Source organism: Blastocystis sp. subtype 4 (genome assembly GCF_000743755.1).
Source record: "Blastocystis sp. subtype 4 strain WR1 chromosome Unknown seqid_0080, whole genome shotgun sequence".
Taxonomy (NCBI): domain Eukaryota; class Bigyra; order Opalinata; family Blastocystidae; genus Blastocystis; species Blastocystis sp. subtype 4.
This window is the reverse complement of record NW_014569467.1, coordinates 79-17,480: the sequence shown is the minus strand read 5'-3', so window position 1 is coordinate 17,480 and position 17,402 is coordinate 79. Positions and strand designations below refer to the sequence as shown.

Below are 17,402 nucleotides of genomic sequence, written 5' to 3'. Positions count from 1 at the left end.
GTTTCAACAAAGAGAGGAATATAAACCAAACACTGAGTTTCTGGCTCGTTCTTGCTCTTGAAAGGTAGACCAAGCATTGTTCAGAGCTTCAAAGATACGTTGAGCGATGTATACTTGATCTGCAGTTCCTCCCGCAACCTTATCAGGATGTACACGCTATAAATCAATCTGACTCTTCGAGTCTACAAGCATTGCTTTACGATAATACAGTTTCACTTTATCGGGATCCAGGAGTTGAGCCATCGAGATGGGCTTGAATTCTGCCTCAGACCACATCACAGTATGCATCTACTGTTTATGATTTTATTCAAATCTACGGTGGACAACAGCGTGCGAATATTCTTGCGCTCTCCTCCCATATCATATGCCCATGCATTCAGCTGCTTGCCATACTTGGCCTTCGCTGCATCGCGCTCTTCCTCCTTCACTTCGCTGGCAATCTCTCTCTCTTTCTTCTCCATCAGTGCCTTGATCTGACGTTCCCGAAGCTGTTCTTCGCGGGCCTTCATTGCAGCCACCACTGTCTCACTCTTACCCTCATACGATGTGGCTGTCAGTTTGCTGGCTTCTTCATCCAATTGGATATCTTTCTTTGTTACATACTTGAGACTACAGTACATAGGAGAGGTAAAACATACTTTACTGGAGCCTCTTCGATGATGGGAGGTGCTGAGAAAGCTGGCTTCGCTAACGGTTCCGGTTTGTCATTCACATACTGAGGACGAAGATCATCCGATTCAACACTGTGTGATATGCGAGAGAACATACATACGATACGAATGTGAAGACAGAGTCATTCGGAGTAGTTGGAGATTGTTCTGAGTGAAGTGGGATATCTGAAGTATCTGAACGAACATTAGGAACACTTGAGCTCTCTGATTCATTGTAGGAATCCTGGAAGGTGTCTGAAAACTCCACTTCGACATCATCACTAATGAAGTCAACTGTATCGGTCTCTTCTTCATAAGGAATCGAGTCTTCGATTGAAATTCGCTGCGTACTCAATCCCATTTTATCTATAACTCACAACACCTGAAAACAACAACCAAGATTTAGCACCTTCAGAAAAATGACACCATTGTAGATAGGACAAGGACCATCAACTTCTTGGGGTTCGATCCATTGATACGAATCATCTGTATTCTTCCGAAAGCGAAGATGATATCTCCCAAAACGGGAGAGCGGAAAGGCATCCAGAACATCTCGGACTGTAACATCGTTTTCTCTATACTGGAACAACAACCTCTAGAATACTTGTTCAATGAAAAACAATCAGGATGCATTATATCGGATCCTGGCTCCTTTTGAATGTAATAAAACACGTTTCGAGGCATGATATGAAGAATAGGCTTCTTCGGTCAAGAATTGGGCTACCCAATTCTTGTCTCCTTTCCATTCAAACTCGTGATCATGGAGACCAAAGATGTAGCTGTATCGATTATTCATCCTATTGTGTTTTATAGAGGGGATCCTTTGATGTAGAGGGGGAGATTAGTGATGTTGTTCCAGTAGTTGATGATCTGGATTTTAATGTTGATCTCACTATTGATGTAAATCATGAATAGGACGAGGAAATGGATGTTGGTGATGAGATTTACGTTCCTGAAAATGCTGAAGACGTTTTACTGAAAGAAGGAATCGAGATTTCTGATGCTTGGAAAGAGAAATTCAATCAATACAAAATGACTCTCAAGCATGTAAGAGAACAGACTTCGGATATTGATCGATACAAGAAAAGTAGCTGATTGATTGTGTTTATGAAGATAGAAATATGGAGAATGAAGCAGCGGGAGATTGGCTTGAAGAGTGAGATAAATGTACTGAAAAATAAGATTGAACTGCTGGAGAAATCCATTGCCACCCTTACTAACGAGAAACAACAGCTACTTGATGGAAAAGCAGCAGAGCGTCGTGCAGATCTCAGGGAAGAATCCGAAATTGTTACTTTGAAGAATATGATTTCAAAGAAGAATCGAGAGATTATTGGGTTAGAACGTCGTATTGCTGAAATGGCAAGGACAATGGCAAGCCAAACGATGAAAAATGTCAGTGAAAGCACGACAGAAAATGGAACGATCGTGAATGAGCAGGTATCCAGTGATTCAACAAAAGAAGCGAATCCTGTAGAATCCACTTCAATCGACTCTACAATATGTGGCAATTCTGTTCAGGAACTGGAGTTGTTTATCTCTCTTGTAAGGGCTATTTCTGCTTGCAAGACACGTACCGATGCTTTGGCGATTTGTGTGTTTTTGGCTCATTTTCTAACATATAGTAGACGGTGAACAGAGCTACTGCTTCCATTGTGGACGTTCTTTCCGGGACTGTGCTGAAGATGGGTTATGCGATAGTTGTAGTTATTGCGTTATTATTGCGAATCTGATGAAGGAAAGAGAAAAACCTAAGAAAGGAAGTAAGGAGATGGAATTATCAGACTTCTTTGTTTTCCTGTTCGTACTTATTACGATTGGTCTTGCCATATTTGTATACAATTGGAGCGAAGAGGTTGCATCACTCTTTGTATCTCTCCGAACTCATATTGAAGGTTTCTTTTATTCTGTTTGTTTCTAGTTCACATATGGAGAGCTATTGTGTAAGAGTTGTTATTTGGCTCTAATGTCACAGGACTCGGATTATCGTACAGCTGTAGGTGAAACCTACTATTTGAAACTGATTAAGAGTGAAATTGAAAACATACCTGTTCCACATCAAGGTATGGCTGGATCTTTCATTTTCCTTAGAATACCAACCTTCTGAGGAGTATATATATACGATGAAAGCGCGTCAAAAGGATTTCCCGACAAGTATTCGTCTTTATAGATTCACCTTATCAGTAGCCTTAAATGATCTGATCCGACTACAAAAGTCTATTCAGTGATGACAACACAAATGTGGAGAATGGAAGAGAAATCAGCTCATAAGATCTTGAATTTGATATTTCAACAATGACCATCGCAGTTACCTACTTGAGTCATCATCTTTGCCATCATCTTGGATTGTTTCCGATTTCTCTATTGTTTGTTTAAACTTCATTTCAGCGCTAATGGGTTCATGCTCGTGCATTCTAGCAGTTGTATGATGCAAGATGTTCAGTAGTGTTATTGATAATCAAGAAACTGTTTCTCTGTTTTGTACAAGTAGTTCTGTAGCAAGCGGACTCTTCGAATGTTTCTTGTAACAAGACGGTTCTTCGCTACTGGCACAGTTACAGAGGTTGAAAAGGTAACAACAGAAGTAGCTGCGAAACTCCAGAAGGAGTTCTCAGAACAGTGTGCAAATGTGATGAAGGTGCGTGGACATCACAAGCTGCAGATGGAGACGGTGAAGTCCAAGAATGGGAAGGAGATGAAGTTTGATTTCTCATATGGATGGCCAACAAGATACTATTGTGTGTGCAATACCTCTTCAGAAACTGTTACAAAGGATGTTATCACAAAGTTTGAGGTTTGGGTTTGTCCAAGTCCTAAGTGGTAGAAGGATCTCACCGAAGTTGGTATCACTCCTAATCACGGTGTTTACTTCAGTAAGGGTCCTTTTGAGGGAAATACCGCCGATCTTCGTGTCTTGTTTGTGGATCCAAAAATGCTTGAGACAATGACCACTCAGAAGAATGGAAGGTGGATTCGTTCTAACAAAGTCATCTTCTTCTGCATTGTATCCATGTTGTATTTAAGTTGGACTTGTTCGTTTTTTGTATCTTTCTTATTGATAGTCTTTTCTGATAAGAATCCTCAGCGTCGTCGTCTGATTGAGCGTTATCATCGTTACATCGCTAAGGATGAGGTGAAGAAGCCTGATCCTTGGGCTGAGGCCGATACAGAATCGGATGAAGCTGCTGCTGCCAGTGTTGCTGCTGCTGCAGCGGCTGCAATCTCCAAGGCCGAAGAAGCATCGGAGGCTATTGAGACACCCGTGGAGCTACAGGAACCTGTGCTGATGCCCATGGAGGAAATCCAAACGGACGAAGAGGTGGTTGCCGAAGAGCCTGCCACTCAGTCTTCCGGTATTTGGAACTCGATTAGCAGTACCTTCTGGTGGATTCTTGGTTATAAATGAGTGGTTTTTGATTATTACGTAATTAGTTCATTTCTGTTTCTTGTTGAATCAAGCTCCTTTTTTCAAACTGTATATTTTCCATGGTTCTGTGTTATGGTTTAGATGAGCCATTGGCTGGAAGATGAAGAGGCATTTCAGGAACTTCCAGCGGAGATGTTGCATACTGTAGAGAGCCAAAAGCGGGAGCAGCAGGACGTTCCCGAAGATTCGCAGTTTCTCTGCTGCATATGCTCCAAAGACATATCCATCAATTTTCATCTATCTCTGGATTCCTTGATTGAACCTCAGTAGAATGAGTGAACTACAACGAAATGATCACATCAACTTGTGTTTGATGCGTTCTGAAAGTGTTAGTTCTGGAAAGAAAGGAATCAGAGATTATTTTGGGAAGCCTATGGAAAAAGTTCATCATTCTGTTGATGAAGCACCAAAATCCTTCTACCTCATCAGTGATCCTCTTGATTCGGTCCGTATTCCTCGTCATTCAAAACATAGCCCTAAAGTTAAATCCGTGGCTCCAACTTCCCTGTCAAGAGTATCCAAATCAAAGTCAGTAGCTCTCATACCGCAGCCAAAGACCACTACTGTTCAACTCAAAACTGCAAAATCCAGGTCTAAGACGGAGATTGATGTACCGAACTCCATTCTTGTAGTACTATCCTTTCTTTCTTACTTAGCATACCCGATTCCAAAAGGACTGTTTCAAAGGGAACTGGACTTCAACCTACTTCTTATCACATATGCATTCCGATCACACAGCGGGCTTGAGTTCTTCCTTCAAGAAAGGGAAGATCTATGCTACTCCTACAACATGCCGTTTGGTAGAGAACAAGTACTCGCTTCCTCACTCCATATTTGTGCCAATGGAAATAGGTCAACGTTACTTCTTGACCAATGTTGAGAATAGTAAGGTCATTGCCTGGATTCACGACGCATTTCCTAACCAATCGTTGATTTCTGAGAGGATTCAACAGAATGAGGATGTGACAGATATCTCTGGCGAGCGTCGAATCGTCTGTATTGACGTTATTGAAGCTAATCACTGTCCCGGTGCCTGTATTTTCCTTTTCTCTATCTACCGATGGGACACTTCGGCTCATCTATTCTTTACTACACTCTATACAGGAGATTTCCGCTATACCCCACAGATTCTCAGTGATAGTGTCTTACAAGAATACACCAAACCTTCTGGGAAACAAATTGATCATGTCTACATTGACAATACATATTGTCAAAGTAAATATAAGTTTCCTCCTCAGAAGGTGGTGATTCACACTGTGATTCACGTTTTAAAGACGTATTACTCGTCACTTCTGTATTCTCCCAAGGAGATTGTTGTATTGTTTGGTACCTATTCTATTGGGAAGGAGAAGGTGTGGTTAGCAGCAGCAGAGGAACTAGGTCTAAAAGTGTATGTCAATGCGTAGGAGTTACACTCTCCTATGAGAAATAGCAATCGTAAGAAGGTTATTCAGTGTTTTGCGGATTACGAAACAAACTATAAGCCTTTCATCACCACCGATCCTGAATCCACTCCGTTTGCTTTTTCGATCCGACTAATATCTAGTCTTTGGATTGGAGGGTTCGTTTCGATACAATCTGTTCAAAAGGAAGGGTTGGTAAGTGAGGACATTGAATGATGATTTAGGATTCGAGGTTTTCTAAGGTCATTATTATTAACCCAACAGGATGGGAATATGCACATATTGCCGAAAAGGCACCACCACCAGATTCTTCACTATGTAATTATTCATTTCGTCGATCTAACAACATTTTTGTGTATGGTTTTCCTTATAGGTGAGAAATGAGATGGATTGTGATGTGTAGTGAACATTCGTCTTTTTCGGAAATTCAAACATTTCTGTCAGAGATCAACTACCGATCGATGAGTTTTATTGTCCCAGAACAAGGAGCTGGAGATTTGATGAAAGAATTAAGTGAAAGTACAAAAACAGCAGATATCAGTGATCTCTTTAAATCGAAACAAAAGGAATAGAGAATCGCATGTTTGTTGTCATCTCCCTCTTTTTCTTCAGTCCTCCCTCAAATATCTTTTTCGTTATGGGAGTGATGCATACAGGCAATATCTATACAAACAAGATACCTATCAAAATACCTTTGATTTTGGTCAATTCTTCTTTTCCTTCAAAGAGCTCTATCTGACTATATTGAATTGAAAATGTACGGAAACAAGTATGATACGGACGTTACAGTGTGGAGTCCAGAAGGAAAACTGCACCAGGTATCATCTTCTCTTTCATCAGTGACAACTAGGTTAAGTATGCTTCAGAAGCTGAGAAACAGGGAAGTGCATGTTGTGGAATTCGAACGAATAAATATGTTGTGCTTAGTGCTTTCAGAAGGTCTGAATAGAATGAACGTGGATTATCGATAGAAGACCAAATGAACTTGCTACATACCAGAAGAAGATAGTAGAAATCGATAAGCACATGGGAATGGCAATGTCCGGTTTGACAGCGGATGCACGAGCTCTTTCAAAGTGGAATGTGAGTGGTAGGAATCAGATCTAGATATATGAGAACGGAGTGTATGGAACATGAATTCATTTACGGAAGAAAAATGCCTGTAGAAATGCTTGTACGTCAAGTGGCTGACAGTAGAAATAGGGATGATATTTGAGCCATAGAAGAGCATTTCTGCACACTAACGTATCAGCGTCGTCCCTATGGTGTTGGACTGTTGATCGCTGGAGTCGATGTGGCACTGTCATTTTTCGCTAATCGTGTAGTCAAAGGGACCACATCTCTTCCACACAGCTCCTTCAGGGGAGTATGTTGAATATAGTGCAACGGCCATTGGTTCTCGTTGTCAGAGCGCTAAAACATATCTGTCTCGTCAGTTCATGAACGATGATACCAACATGGTATCTGTAAGTGATGATTGTACATGAAGGAATGGAAATTGATTGGTAGTGTCTATCGATGATCTGATTCGTCATGCACTGCTTTCTTTGAAAGGATGTGTTCAGGGAGACTCTGTAGGGAATGGAAGTTAGATTGATGTACAGAAGCTAACGAAGGAAAATTGCAGTGTAGCAATTGTTGGTGTCGATCAAGATTTCAAGGAGCTCTCAGAAGATGAACTAGCCCCTTATATCACTGCGATTGCAGAGTAATTGGATTGTTTTTTTAATCAAACATGTGATTGTTTGCCTAAAATATCCCGATCTACATCCACCATGTACTCCAAAGCATAGAATTCAGAGTCTTCAATAACCGTTCGAAGATGTTCATAAGGAGTGTATACCTCATCTTCTTCTTTTGTTTCTTCCTTTCGCATTTGCTCCAGATGGTCATTCAATCCTATTTATGAACAGTACACTCTGGTCGCACTCTGTTGACAATCTCCTTCTCCTGATTCCGAAAGACGACGCTAAACATTATCACATAATATCCATAACAACCATTAGAATGTTTACTGCATAATCACTGGGTTTCAACTTGAGAGAAGAGTCACAAAGTGCTAAATATAATGAATGTATGCTATAACTCACTATTAACTGTCTTGTTTACATCAATCTTCATTCCATTGAATATAAAGGCATCTAAGAAATGACATCGTTTCCACATTTATACTTAAGGCTTTTTCATTTACAGGGTAATGATTCTCCTGAAATCGTCTCAGAATTGCAGTAGCATCGTCTACAGACGTCATTCTAGACATGAGAAGTAAATCAACTCAGCAACTGTTCCATGGCTTCGTTAATCCACAACTTGCGTTTCTCAACCTCTTCTAACTTCGGTGTTCGAGTAAAGAACTTGGTCAGCTACAATCATGAACTAGTATTGGCGAAACATACGGGTGTCTCTTCACTCACTAAATAGGCAGACTGACTGGTGATAACACGTCCTAGGTGTTTTGACACTACATATCATCTTCATTTTCTTTCAATCACAGTAACGCCTTCCCACAGACCGTGAGAAAGGGATTAACCGGGATAACATCTTGTTTGTGACGAAAAAACATGTTCCACGGTTATTGATAACAAACAAGCGATGAGGCAACCACAGTCTTCAGAGCCAGAGCCGAATAGAACTGTACATCGCCATCTTCATCTCGTGCCATCGAATGAAGTTTCGGGAGAATCTACACCAATCAAACATGGAGAGGACAACAACATAGTCTCGCCTATATTCTTCAGGAAAGAGATTATAGGTATTGGAAATAACTCTACAGGCTATGAATCGCATATTTGGAATGGAGTTCTATGAATCATAATCCATGGTATCAGGAACAGAGAGTTCATCGATGATAATTCGCTTATCTTGAATAAATACATCCTGAAACGGGATCATCGATGGTGATAAAAGGACATTCTGAAGCATCATGAGCAAATTTCCCTTCACAAGATATCCAGCCGTTTCATAGAGAGTACGAACCTCTGGAAGTATTCGAGAGATGACATACTCAGGTCCCATCACCTCAATCACGTTCTGAATTGAATCTGTGCATGCCTTCCGAACTGCACTTATAGGATCCCCAAACAACGAGATGTACTGTGTATCAATCAGCAATCATGATTGTACCAGATCGATAAGACGAGCAATGTGAAGCGATTGCGTGGATTGTGCAGCTTGAAGAAGAGAATCGATTGCTAAGGCGATGGCTTCACGAATCTAACATTGAGAGAAGGATACAAACTAACTCTCCATATGCATCGAGAAAGATCTCGTGAAAGAATAAGAAACTCGATAGCAGAGTCACTGTGAATAGCAGAATCATAGTGTTGTAAACAGAACATCCGTACTCCATCGTGTTGCTTCTGTAATAGCTGATCGAAAAGGGGTTGCGTTTCATCTCGATGAGTCTTCATCAGTGATACCACAAGTGGAGTGATAGCCTCACTCATAGAAACATCATTCTCAGTAATGAATGACTCCAAGTAAGGAAAGAACTTCTCCATGAAGAGAGAGTCAGGAATGGTTTGTTGAACCCTTGGATTCATCTTCACAATCATTACTCACCATAGAAGATGTTTCAACACAATCAATCGAATTGTAGGATATGATTCCCGAGCGAGCGAAATAACTGAGTCAAGCAGTGACGAACAGAAATCGTCGATGGGAAGACAGTCACCCACTTCCTGGAGGATCCTCACAGCTGCTTCCTGAACCCGCAGGGAGCGTGAGATAAGAGCTTCCTTGTAGAGATGCAGTAGGGTTCCAATATGTGATGGATCAGAACAATGAGGAAGGAGACTAGGAATGTATGGAAGAACGATGATTCGTATTGAATCCTAGGATAATTCCCTCCGTTATTCCCTACATCATCATTGAGGAAGGCTTTTAAGAGAGTCAAAAACTTGGAGAAATGGGAGTCACCAAAAGCTTGGTAACAATCCAACAGCTGGCGAGAAGCCTCCCGACGCACAAGCAGACGACTATCCTCACACAGATTGAAGTAGATAGTGCGTAACTCAACAAGGGTATTCGTGGTTATTGGTTGAAACGAACTGGAGGATTGGAGATGAACGAACTGATTGTACAGAGATGGAATGAAGGATGCGATGGATTTTCGAACCTGAAAAGCATGCGTAGAATAGATAGTATGTAATGTATTATAGATGGAACTGATCAAAACAACAGAAGTCGATGACTGAATAATGGAATTCAGTAATTGGGTTGACTACAATTCGAGATAGAGATCTAGAATACTTCACACGTCAACTCCGGATCATCAACTTCCAGACAATGAAAGATATAAGGAAGCAGTTCATATGCAAAAGAATCGCTCTGAGAAGATATCATCGTTTGGAATTTCCGAATCAGTTGGATCTCTTCAGAGGAGTCACAATCGAGAGACCATTCTACTAATGAATGAATATACATAGACTATCACCTAGAATTGCCGAAATTAGACTCCGTATAGTTGTAGAATTAGTTTTCTGACTTAGGGCATCGAGAGCGTGAAGATACTTAGTGACTTCAGTATCGTCTCGTCTTGGATGATCATTCCAGAACATCTTTTGACTCACATGGGAAGACTTGTCAAGTTGACAAGTGTCTCAAAGAATAGAACCACCTCCTTTCTGTACTAATACTATCTCCCCCTTCATACATAATACAATCTAATATAATCCCTTGACAATGATCATTCCTTAGATAAAGCAGATAACCGCTCACCAGGTCTGTAGTTAAGATGATATCCCTAGTATAACACACTAAACAAACAATTCGTTGTTTCCAGAATCGTGGAAACAACGCTGTTTCGACTTTTCTGGAACAATTCATAACTCCAATTTTTCCAAACCATGTTTCGAGTTGGTAGCAAAAGTGCCCAAATCCTGAAAAGGAGTGCCAGAGTGTTTTATGTTACTCCTCAATTTGCTACACAGGTTGTTTATCCTAGTTTATGTGCGAATTTGTCACACCTTCCTGTATCATATGTAGTTTCAAAGCTTTCATCGTTTATGTGTAGATGCGACCGCTCTTCTTCCGAGAATTCCATTCGACCAATCCTTCTTTCAAACGGGACTACTATGAAGTATTTGGACATTGTAGAATGTTTATTGAATAGGTTCTAGGTGTTCCGAGAGATGCTTCAAAAGCTGAGATCAAGAAACACTATTTTGAACTAGCTAAGAAATACCATCCAGATCAGAATAAAGTACGTATTAACAGTTTGTACTGATTTGTAGGGAGACGAAAATGCTAAACAGAAGTTTATTGAGGTGAGTGAGGCATATGAAGTTCTGAAAGATGACGAGAAACGAGCTCGTTATGATCAATTTGGTGAAATGGGTGTAAACGACAATGGAGCTGGCTATGGTCAAGCAAATGTTGACATGGATGAACTCCTACGTCATTTTGCCGATATCTTTGGAGGAGAGGCCCGTAGCTATGGCGGTTTTGGTGGGTTTGGAGGATTCGATGGATTCGGTGGTTATTCAGGTGAAATGAATAACAGTGGATCCGACATTGCCGTCTCGATTAGTATTCCCTTCCTTGATGGCATCAATGGCTGTATATGTTGGTATCTAAGTGTAACATAGGTCAACGAGATTTGCGTGTGTCAAAAGAAGTTGAGTGCTCTATGTGTCATGGCAGCGGTACGGGACCTAATAATCAGAAACAGCAGTGTCCTCAATGTAAAGGAAAGGGAATGATCTATGTAAGGCTAACTGGAGACAATAATCAATAGTCGAATCGTGGAATCATGATGTCCATGTCACCATGTCCTCGCTGTAATGGTTCAGGATCGATCAACACAGATGTCTGTACGAAATGCCATGGTTCAGGTACTCAGCACTCCGTGTCTACAATCTCTGTAAAGATTCCTGCGGGAATTGATAATGGTGATACGATTCGATTGGTCGGTCAGGGAAACAAGGGTCCTCAGGGCGGCAGTTCGGGTAACCTGTATATTAATGTTCAAGTGGATGAGAGAATTGGCATTAATGTGTAGGTTGAACCTGATTCATTCTTTTCTCGTCGTGGAGCTGATATTTATTGCAATGTTCCCATCTCTGTGACGACAGCTATTTTAGGAGGAACAATCACAGTACCAACGTTAAGTGGTGCTGTTGATGTCCATGTTCCCGCGGGTACCCAATGCAATACTAAGATGAGACTGCGGAGTAAAGGTATTCGTCCGATGCGTTCGACTTTTGTGGGAGACCAGATTATTACCTTCGATGTGCATATTCCGAAAAATATTACAGAGGAACAGCGTCGATTGATTACTGAGTTTGGAAAGGACGAGAAGGGAGTCCAACATCCGAAGGCACCGGCTATGCAATCGGTTGTAACTCGCATCAAGTCCTTTTTGGATAGTCATAGAAAATAGTTGGTTAATGGGTTTGTTATAACTCAAATTCACACTCCACAAAACAAGTTGGACAATACAATAGTAATCTCGAATCTGTGTCAAATGAATTCGAAAATGGTCAAAAAATGAGAATTCTCTGAGTGAATTCTAATTACCTTTGTTAAGAGTGTCCGTTGTTGAGAATTGGACTCCAGTAAAAATAGGAGCTAGTCTATCATACAGAACCACGGGGATAATGTGTATCATTCTAGTTCTCTTCTTCTGGATACCTAAGCAGAATAGTTTTATAGTTGTCGTGTAGATCCACTTGTATTCTGATTAATGTCAAGAGAATGAACAATGAAACAAAGAATCAATAGAGTTTTATCAAAGTGTATAAATCCCCGCGACAAACCGTTTTCTGTCGGTGTTCCATTTTCTTGAGATAAACATATCTTCGATGTCAGTTCATGTTGTTTTCTTTTGGTTACTCCTTTTTGTGTATTCGATGTAGATTATGGTTATTAAGATTCAATCTATAGCTTGTGTGTGCTAGATTCGGTCAGTAATAGTAGTTTTCATGTTACTGACCATTTTCAATCAATAGGTACGGTAATTCGTAGTCTACAGAGCACATCATCTTCCTTGTTGCTTACTACTCCGTTTGCTCAAAACAATTCGTCTAATGCGGTATCCAGCAGTAATCATTCTACAACAGATGATCAATTATTGCTATCAGAAAGAACGTTGACTTCGGAGCAATATACACTTATTTTGAACCTGAAAAAGAGGCAAATGCCGCTATGCATTATTAAGGATACTCCACAGGACCATTTACGACAAAAGACAAGGTGGGGAAGTGCCGTTGAAATTGAGAAGGCCGATAATATGACAAAGCAACTGGCCCTAGAGGAGAAGGAAAATCGATGTAGGAATACATACACTTTCAAAAACAATACGTTATCGGGTATACACATTGGTCCCAGTAAGAGTGGAAATGCGAATTGAGGTTTAGCACAGTACATTCCCGATAACTATACTACGGCGTCATTTACAATTGTGACTATAGCAAGTAGTAATCGTATTTTCATGTTACCTTTCCTTCAGCAACGTTGGAAGGGGTGTCAGCATGTATTGTGTCTGATGTTGTAGACCCATTATTTGTGTTCTCTACAGTAATTCATTAAATGAAATTATGCAAATTGAAAACGAATTATCACAGGTACAGCTAAGAAGGAATGTTCAACTCATTGTTTACAATGTGACGGAAGATTGTTACTCTTTCAGCAACTATCCCATCAATGTTTTGAGGAATATTGGTATTTCTCTAGTTCGTACCACGCATTATATCATGCTCGATATTGATGCTTGGCCAGCCTGTATTGATATGGTGACAAACTTACTCTTAGGGAATGTAGAAGAGGAAATGATGCGTATTCCTGACTTCATCCTTCGGGATCCAGATTCTGTCATCATTCTACCAATTTTCTTCTTCAATTATTACTATATCAATCCTAGTAACTGTATGACGATTAATAATTGTACGGATCTGTATGTGAAGGCTTGAGGTTTTACAAGTAGATGTAGGCAACGAATGCCAGCTACCAAAAGCGAGCTAACTTCATGTATTCTAAAATGGCAGTGCAGACGTACTAAGAAAGGTCTGTATACACATGATTATATTTGTGCGGACTGGTTCGTGTTGAATGGAACAATTGCTCAACTCAACTGTCTTCGATCAATTGGACAAGAACCTTATGTACTGCTACGGCACTCTCCATCGACTCCACTCTACAATCCCTTGTTATTCAACTATGGATATAATAAGCAAGCATTGATCGAAGAATTGCGTTTCAAATGTAAAGGTTGGATCATTAAGTGACTCTTAGCATCAAAGTGGTATATTCTCCTAAATACGTTTGCTATGGATATTATGCATCCCTCGTATAAGTATCGATTTATCCTCATTCGTAGTTCAGAAATTAAGAATAGTTATCTGTCCCTGAAGAGATCCAAGAAGAGTGAAACTCGCGAGATTATGCGACGAACTCTATTGGATCTTAGAAAGCGTTATCAGATCGCTTCGTTTTCCCAGTGCTTAGGACGGTCCTATCTTGGTAGTGTATTTTAGTGATTTCTACTTCTCCTTTTGACTTTGTTGAATCACAATGAATTCGATCCAATTGTATTATTCTCATTTGAAGGGAGGCATAATCCTCGTAGTTTTGTCAAATCAGCAATCGCAGTGACTCGAAGTCTATATCCCGCCTTTTCAACACTAGACACCATGTTCTACAACCCTATGGTAGTCACATAAAGAGAAAGTAACTGTATAGTTCGTCCGCGATTTTGCAAGTGCAGGAAAGTCAAAGAAGAGCGTTACAAAGCGATTCTCATTCACTGGTTCGGGAAAGGTGGAAACAAGAAATGGGTTTAAGTGATAGTTAAAACGATATCGAGCTGGAAGGAGACACGGAAATACTGGGAAATCGAGAGAGTTTCTTCGAAATGCGATGCATCCTGTTTACATCACAGATGGACCTAACTATTCCTACATTAAGGATATGATCCGTTAAATTTAGTTTGAATTTTTTTTTACAAAACATGAATGGTCCTCTCCATCATTTCTTAATCATTCCATAATGATCCTGGTGCCTTTTTTAGGTTCCATTATAGGGTATTATACGACAACCTTTACACGATTGTGTGGCATTTCTGATGATAAAGTTTATTTTGATTAATGCGCAACGACATGCACTGTTCCGTTAGGATTATTGATTCCAGTTTTATTTTACTATCTTTCTAGGATTCTATTGACTCACGATGTCGGATCATTGGATTGTAGGGGCTTTAAGGGCCATGATCCTAACCGTAGGTTACTCGAGAGTGGATGCAAGAGGTTATGGGCGAGCAATATCCTGACGATGAGGATGAATTTCAGAACGCTCTTCAGAATGGTGTTGTTCTTTGTAACTTAGCCAACAAGATCAGACCGAATTCTATTCGTAGAGTCAGTTTGGTCGGTTTGAGTGATAAATAGATCAATGTGGGTCCAGTGTTCCTCGAGCGTGAGAATGTTAGTGGTTTCATTGCTTTTGCTAGAAGTATCGGATGTCCTGAGATGGATCTGTTCTGTGTGAGTGATCTGTATGAGTTGAAGAACTTCAAGAAGGTCTGTATGTGCATTCTGTCTGTTGGTCGTTATTCTGCTCAACTTCCTGAATTTGAGGGTCCTTACTTCATTGGAGGCAAAATTACGTTCAACAGAGAGGGAGAGAAGGAAACTGTGGTGATTGATACAACATCTGATAGACCTATTTGTCCTACTTGTGGAAAGGATGTTCTGTTTACAGAGCGTCTGACTGCTCTTGGTCAGGTATATCACAAACTGTGTTTCAAGTGTGTGAACTGTGGTGTTATCATTGGAGGAGGTGACTATTGTGATCACAATAACAAGCCTCTCTGTCCTGCTTGTTACGAACAGCTCTATGGAACACGCCCCAACAAGGCTGCTTATGAGGAGAAAGAGGGATATCGTCGTGAGGAGAATGTACAAAAGGCCAAGACGATGAGTAAGGCAGCTGAGGCGATTCAAGAGTCGTTCAAGCCCACTAGAATCACTTGTGCTACTTGTGGAAAGACTGTGTATCCCGCCGAGTTACTTACATTCCATGGTCACTCCTACCATAAGTTGTGTTTCAAATGTACTTCTTGTGGTCGTTCGATTGCTCAAGGAGAGCAGTATGAGAGAGATGATCTTCCGTATTGCAAGGCCTGTTATGCAAGACTTCCTGTCTTCAAACTAGAAAAGTCATAAGTTTGTACCTTAGCGATATTTGGTGTGTTTGTTGAGGAAAGCCAAACACGATACTCACAATCATGAATACGTTATTCCTTCTTCTCATTCTTTTCAGTGGAATTGATGCTGGGGTTCTCGGGAAGACAGAATCCAAAGCATCAAAAGACTCTCCGCAGTACTACCTTATGGCGACTCTAAATGGCAACGAACGTTCTATTTTCCATGTTACTGTGGATGAATACGAAAGATTTGTATATAAAGGATGTACAACTCTTTTCTCTGTGTTTTACGAAATAGTGTATGCTAAGTCTTTATCAATGAAGAGCAATGCAACATATATCCAATTGCATGCAGTAATGTCAACAGGATCCACAGAAGAGGAAGTTACCGTTCGATCCGTTCCTAAACTGTATACAGGTTCGATGGTCCAGAATTCTGCATTCAAGGTTCTTACCGCCGTCATCACACTGAATAAAGGAACACTCTATAGCATCACTTGGGATGATGGTTGTCACACATGTTTCCCGGCTTCTTGTCGTCAGAATTCTGTCCTTGATGATGGTGGTGTTACCATTATTCAGCCCTCGGACGAACTAGGTGCATATGCTGGAGAGAACTGTTTTGAGACTCAATCTACCTGTTCTGATAATCCAGATAGTTGCGACCTGCAAATCTTTGTGGTATGGACGGGAACTGATTCTAAGGGTCATGTGTTGCAAAGTGCGAATTTACGTCTATCGCGCTTCCAGTCTGGGTCTATCGAGTCTGCTATTAATAATCTGTAAGCTTAATTGTTGTTTAAAACAAGCAAAACTTAAATGAACTCAATTGCCTTATCTCTCTTTTCCTGGAACTCTCTCTTGATACGAGCTTGCTTCTCCAACTTTGCAGCTCTTCGTCGTTCACCATATTCGCTCAGTTTCGGCTTTCCCTCCTTCACAATAACATACACATTCGAATACGATCTTCGTTTGCGACCCATGTGTCCACGGCCTTTGATATCCAAACCCTTCTTAATGAAGGAGGTTCCCACACAAATAGACTCGACCATCAACTCATTAGGTTGTAAACCATACCGAATACTCATAAGATTGCTTGCATTGTGAATTACCTTGTCTAACGGATATTGCTTCTTGTTGCAGAAACGTAATTGTTGGAGAGCATCGGGAACTGGGAGACCGTTCACAAGACGACTGATTTGAACCATTCGACGAGTACGAATTGGCATAGGCTTTGATTTGGTAAAAGCCCTTCGAGGTCCTTTATTCAGCTGCATATTCGGGTTTTTCTTATTATCAACGACCGCTAGTGCTGTTGTCTACTCAATCAGAACAAAGAATGCGTCACTACAGATTTCGCCCACTTGGCAAAATATCTAGCTTGCACGGTAATTTTGGGATTAAATGACACGGACAAGTTCCGATCAACATACGAGCCAAGAGAAATGCTTGAAGGACGCATTACTCTGCTCAACGATGACATACTCCTTACAATTGTCCCCGAATGAATTAGCCTCCCTAGATAGGACATTATCAGGGCAAGAATGAAATAGTCTAGAGAATCAGATGAAATGAGGCTATTCCCGTGAATACCGTCTCGTTCATTCGCCATCCATCTCTGAGAACGTCAAATACCTATTGAGGAATTTGTATTAGCCTGAGTCATGGTAGGATGTGTGAAGATATGAGGGTTATGGGTCAAAGTTATAGGGTTTCTTCCACCATACCTAAGAAAACCTATAACTCGCATTTCTTGCTCGTTGGATGGAATCTAATTTTGT

General features: G+C 40.6%; 10 protein-coding genes across 10 annotated transcripts; 7 read left to right on the top strand and 3 right to left on the bottom strand.

Annotated features, from left to right (window-relative positions):
• Positions 1-3: 3 nt before the first annotated feature.
• JH06_3192 (hypothetical protein) lies at positions 4-1,011 on the bottom strand (the record flags this gene model as incomplete). The annotated part of the gene is made up of 5 exons (XM_014672673.1): positions 4-156; positions 187-288; positions 318-609; positions 639-743; positions 773-1,011. The coding sequence occupies 5 exons, from the start codon at positions 1,009-1,011 to the stop codon at positions 4-6; spliced, it is 891 nt and encodes a 296-aa protein (XP_014528159.1).
• A 2,154-nt stretch (positions 1,012-3,165) lies between these two features.
• On the top strand, positions 3,166-4,056 carry JH06_3191 (hypothetical protein; the record flags this gene model as incomplete). The annotated part of the gene is made up of 3 exons (XM_014672672.1): positions 3,166-3,444; positions 3,475-3,673; positions 3,713-4,056. 3 exons carry the CDS (start codon positions 3,166-3,168, stop codon positions 4,054-4,056), a joined length of 822 nt encoding a protein of 273 aa, XP_014528158.1.
• An 863-nt stretch (positions 4,057-4,919) lies between these two features.
• JH06_3190 (hypothetical protein) lies at positions 4,920-6,052 on the top strand (the record flags this gene model as incomplete). The annotated part of the gene is made up of 4 exons (XM_014672671.1): positions 4,920-5,479; positions 5,510-5,675; positions 5,705-5,853; positions 5,884-6,052. 4 exons carry the CDS (start codon positions 4,920-4,922, stop codon positions 6,050-6,052), a joined length of 1,044 nt encoding a protein of 347 aa, XP_014528157.1.
• A 183-nt stretch (positions 6,053-6,235) lies between these two features.
• JH06_3189 (20s proteasome subunit alpha) lies at positions 6,236-7,192 on the top strand (the record flags this gene model as incomplete). Its single annotated transcript, XM_014672670.1, has 8 exons — positions 6,236-6,298; positions 6,331-6,419; positions 6,452-6,556; positions 6,588-6,673; positions 6,704-6,774; positions 6,806-6,959; positions 6,990-7,054; positions 7,085-7,192. The coding sequence occupies 8 exons, from the start codon at positions 6,236-6,238 to the stop codon at positions 7,190-7,192; spliced, it is 741 nt and encodes a 246-aa protein (XP_014528156.1).
• A 17-nt stretch (positions 7,193-7,209) lies between these two features.
• Positions 7,210-10,039, bottom strand: JH06_3188 (protein phosphatase; the record flags this gene model as incomplete). The annotated part of the gene is made up of 16 exons (XM_014672669.1): positions 7,210-7,379; positions 7,410-7,449; positions 7,481-7,539; positions 7,571-7,621; positions 7,653-7,732; positions 7,764-7,843; positions 7,877-7,941; positions 8,064-8,163; positions 8,190-8,282; positions 8,313-8,573; positions 8,604-8,693; positions 8,723-9,011; positions 9,042-9,313; positions 9,343-9,702; positions 9,732-9,883; positions 9,916-10,039. The coding sequence occupies 16 exons, from the start codon at positions 10,037-10,039 to the stop codon at positions 7,210-7,212; spliced, it is 2,286 nt and encodes a 761-aa protein (XP_014528155.1).
• Positions 10,040-10,555: 516 nt separating this feature from the next.
• Positions 10,556-11,862, top strand: JH06_3187 (molecular chaperone; the record flags this gene model as incomplete). Its single annotated transcript, XM_014672668.1, has 6 exons — positions 10,556-10,573; positions 10,594-10,683; positions 10,715-11,039; positions 11,069-11,187; positions 11,218-11,445; positions 11,482-11,862. 6 exons carry the CDS (start codon positions 10,556-10,558, stop codon positions 11,860-11,862), a joined length of 1,161 nt encoding a protein of 386 aa, XP_014528154.1.
• A 756-nt stretch (positions 11,863-12,618) lies between these two features.
• On the top strand, positions 12,619-14,399 carry JH06_3186 (hypothetical protein; the record flags this gene model as incomplete). Its single annotated transcript, XM_014672667.1, has 10 exons — positions 12,619-12,808; positions 12,839-12,944; positions 12,976-13,202; positions 13,233-13,374; positions 13,411-13,682; positions 13,713-13,767; positions 13,798-13,940; positions 14,028-14,128; positions 14,160-14,237; positions 14,268-14,399. The coding sequence occupies 10 exons, from the start codon at positions 12,619-12,621 to the stop codon at positions 14,397-14,399; spliced, it is 1,446 nt and encodes a 481-aa protein (XP_014528153.1).
• A 314-nt stretch (positions 14,400-14,713) lies between these two features.
• JH06_3185 (hypothetical protein) lies at positions 14,714-15,640 on the top strand (the record flags this gene model as incomplete). Its single annotated transcript, XM_014672666.1, is given in 3 exon segments — positions 14,714-14,782; positions 14,802-14,846; positions 14,864-15,640. 3 exon segments carry the CDS (start codon positions 14,714-14,716, stop codon positions 15,638-15,640), a joined length of 891 nt encoding a protein of 296 aa, XP_014528152.1.
• A 62-nt stretch (positions 15,641-15,702) lies between these two features.
• JH06_3184 (hypothetical protein) lies at positions 15,703-16,407 on the top strand (the record flags this gene model as incomplete). Its single annotated transcript, XM_014672665.1, has 2 exons — positions 15,703-16,302; positions 16,327-16,407. The coding sequence occupies 2 exons, from the start codon at positions 15,703-15,705 to the stop codon at positions 16,405-16,407; spliced, it is 681 nt and encodes a 226-aa protein (XP_014528151.1).
• Positions 16,408-16,436: 29 nt separating this feature from the next.
• JH06_3183 (ribosomal protein L22) lies at positions 16,437-17,083 on the bottom strand (the record flags this gene model as incomplete). The annotated part of the gene is made up of 2 exons (XM_014672664.1): positions 16,437-16,940; positions 16,973-17,083. The coding sequence occupies 2 exons, from the start codon at positions 17,081-17,083 to the stop codon at positions 16,437-16,439; spliced, it is 615 nt and encodes a 204-aa protein (XP_014528150.1).
• Positions 17,084-17,402: the final 319 nt, after the last annotated feature.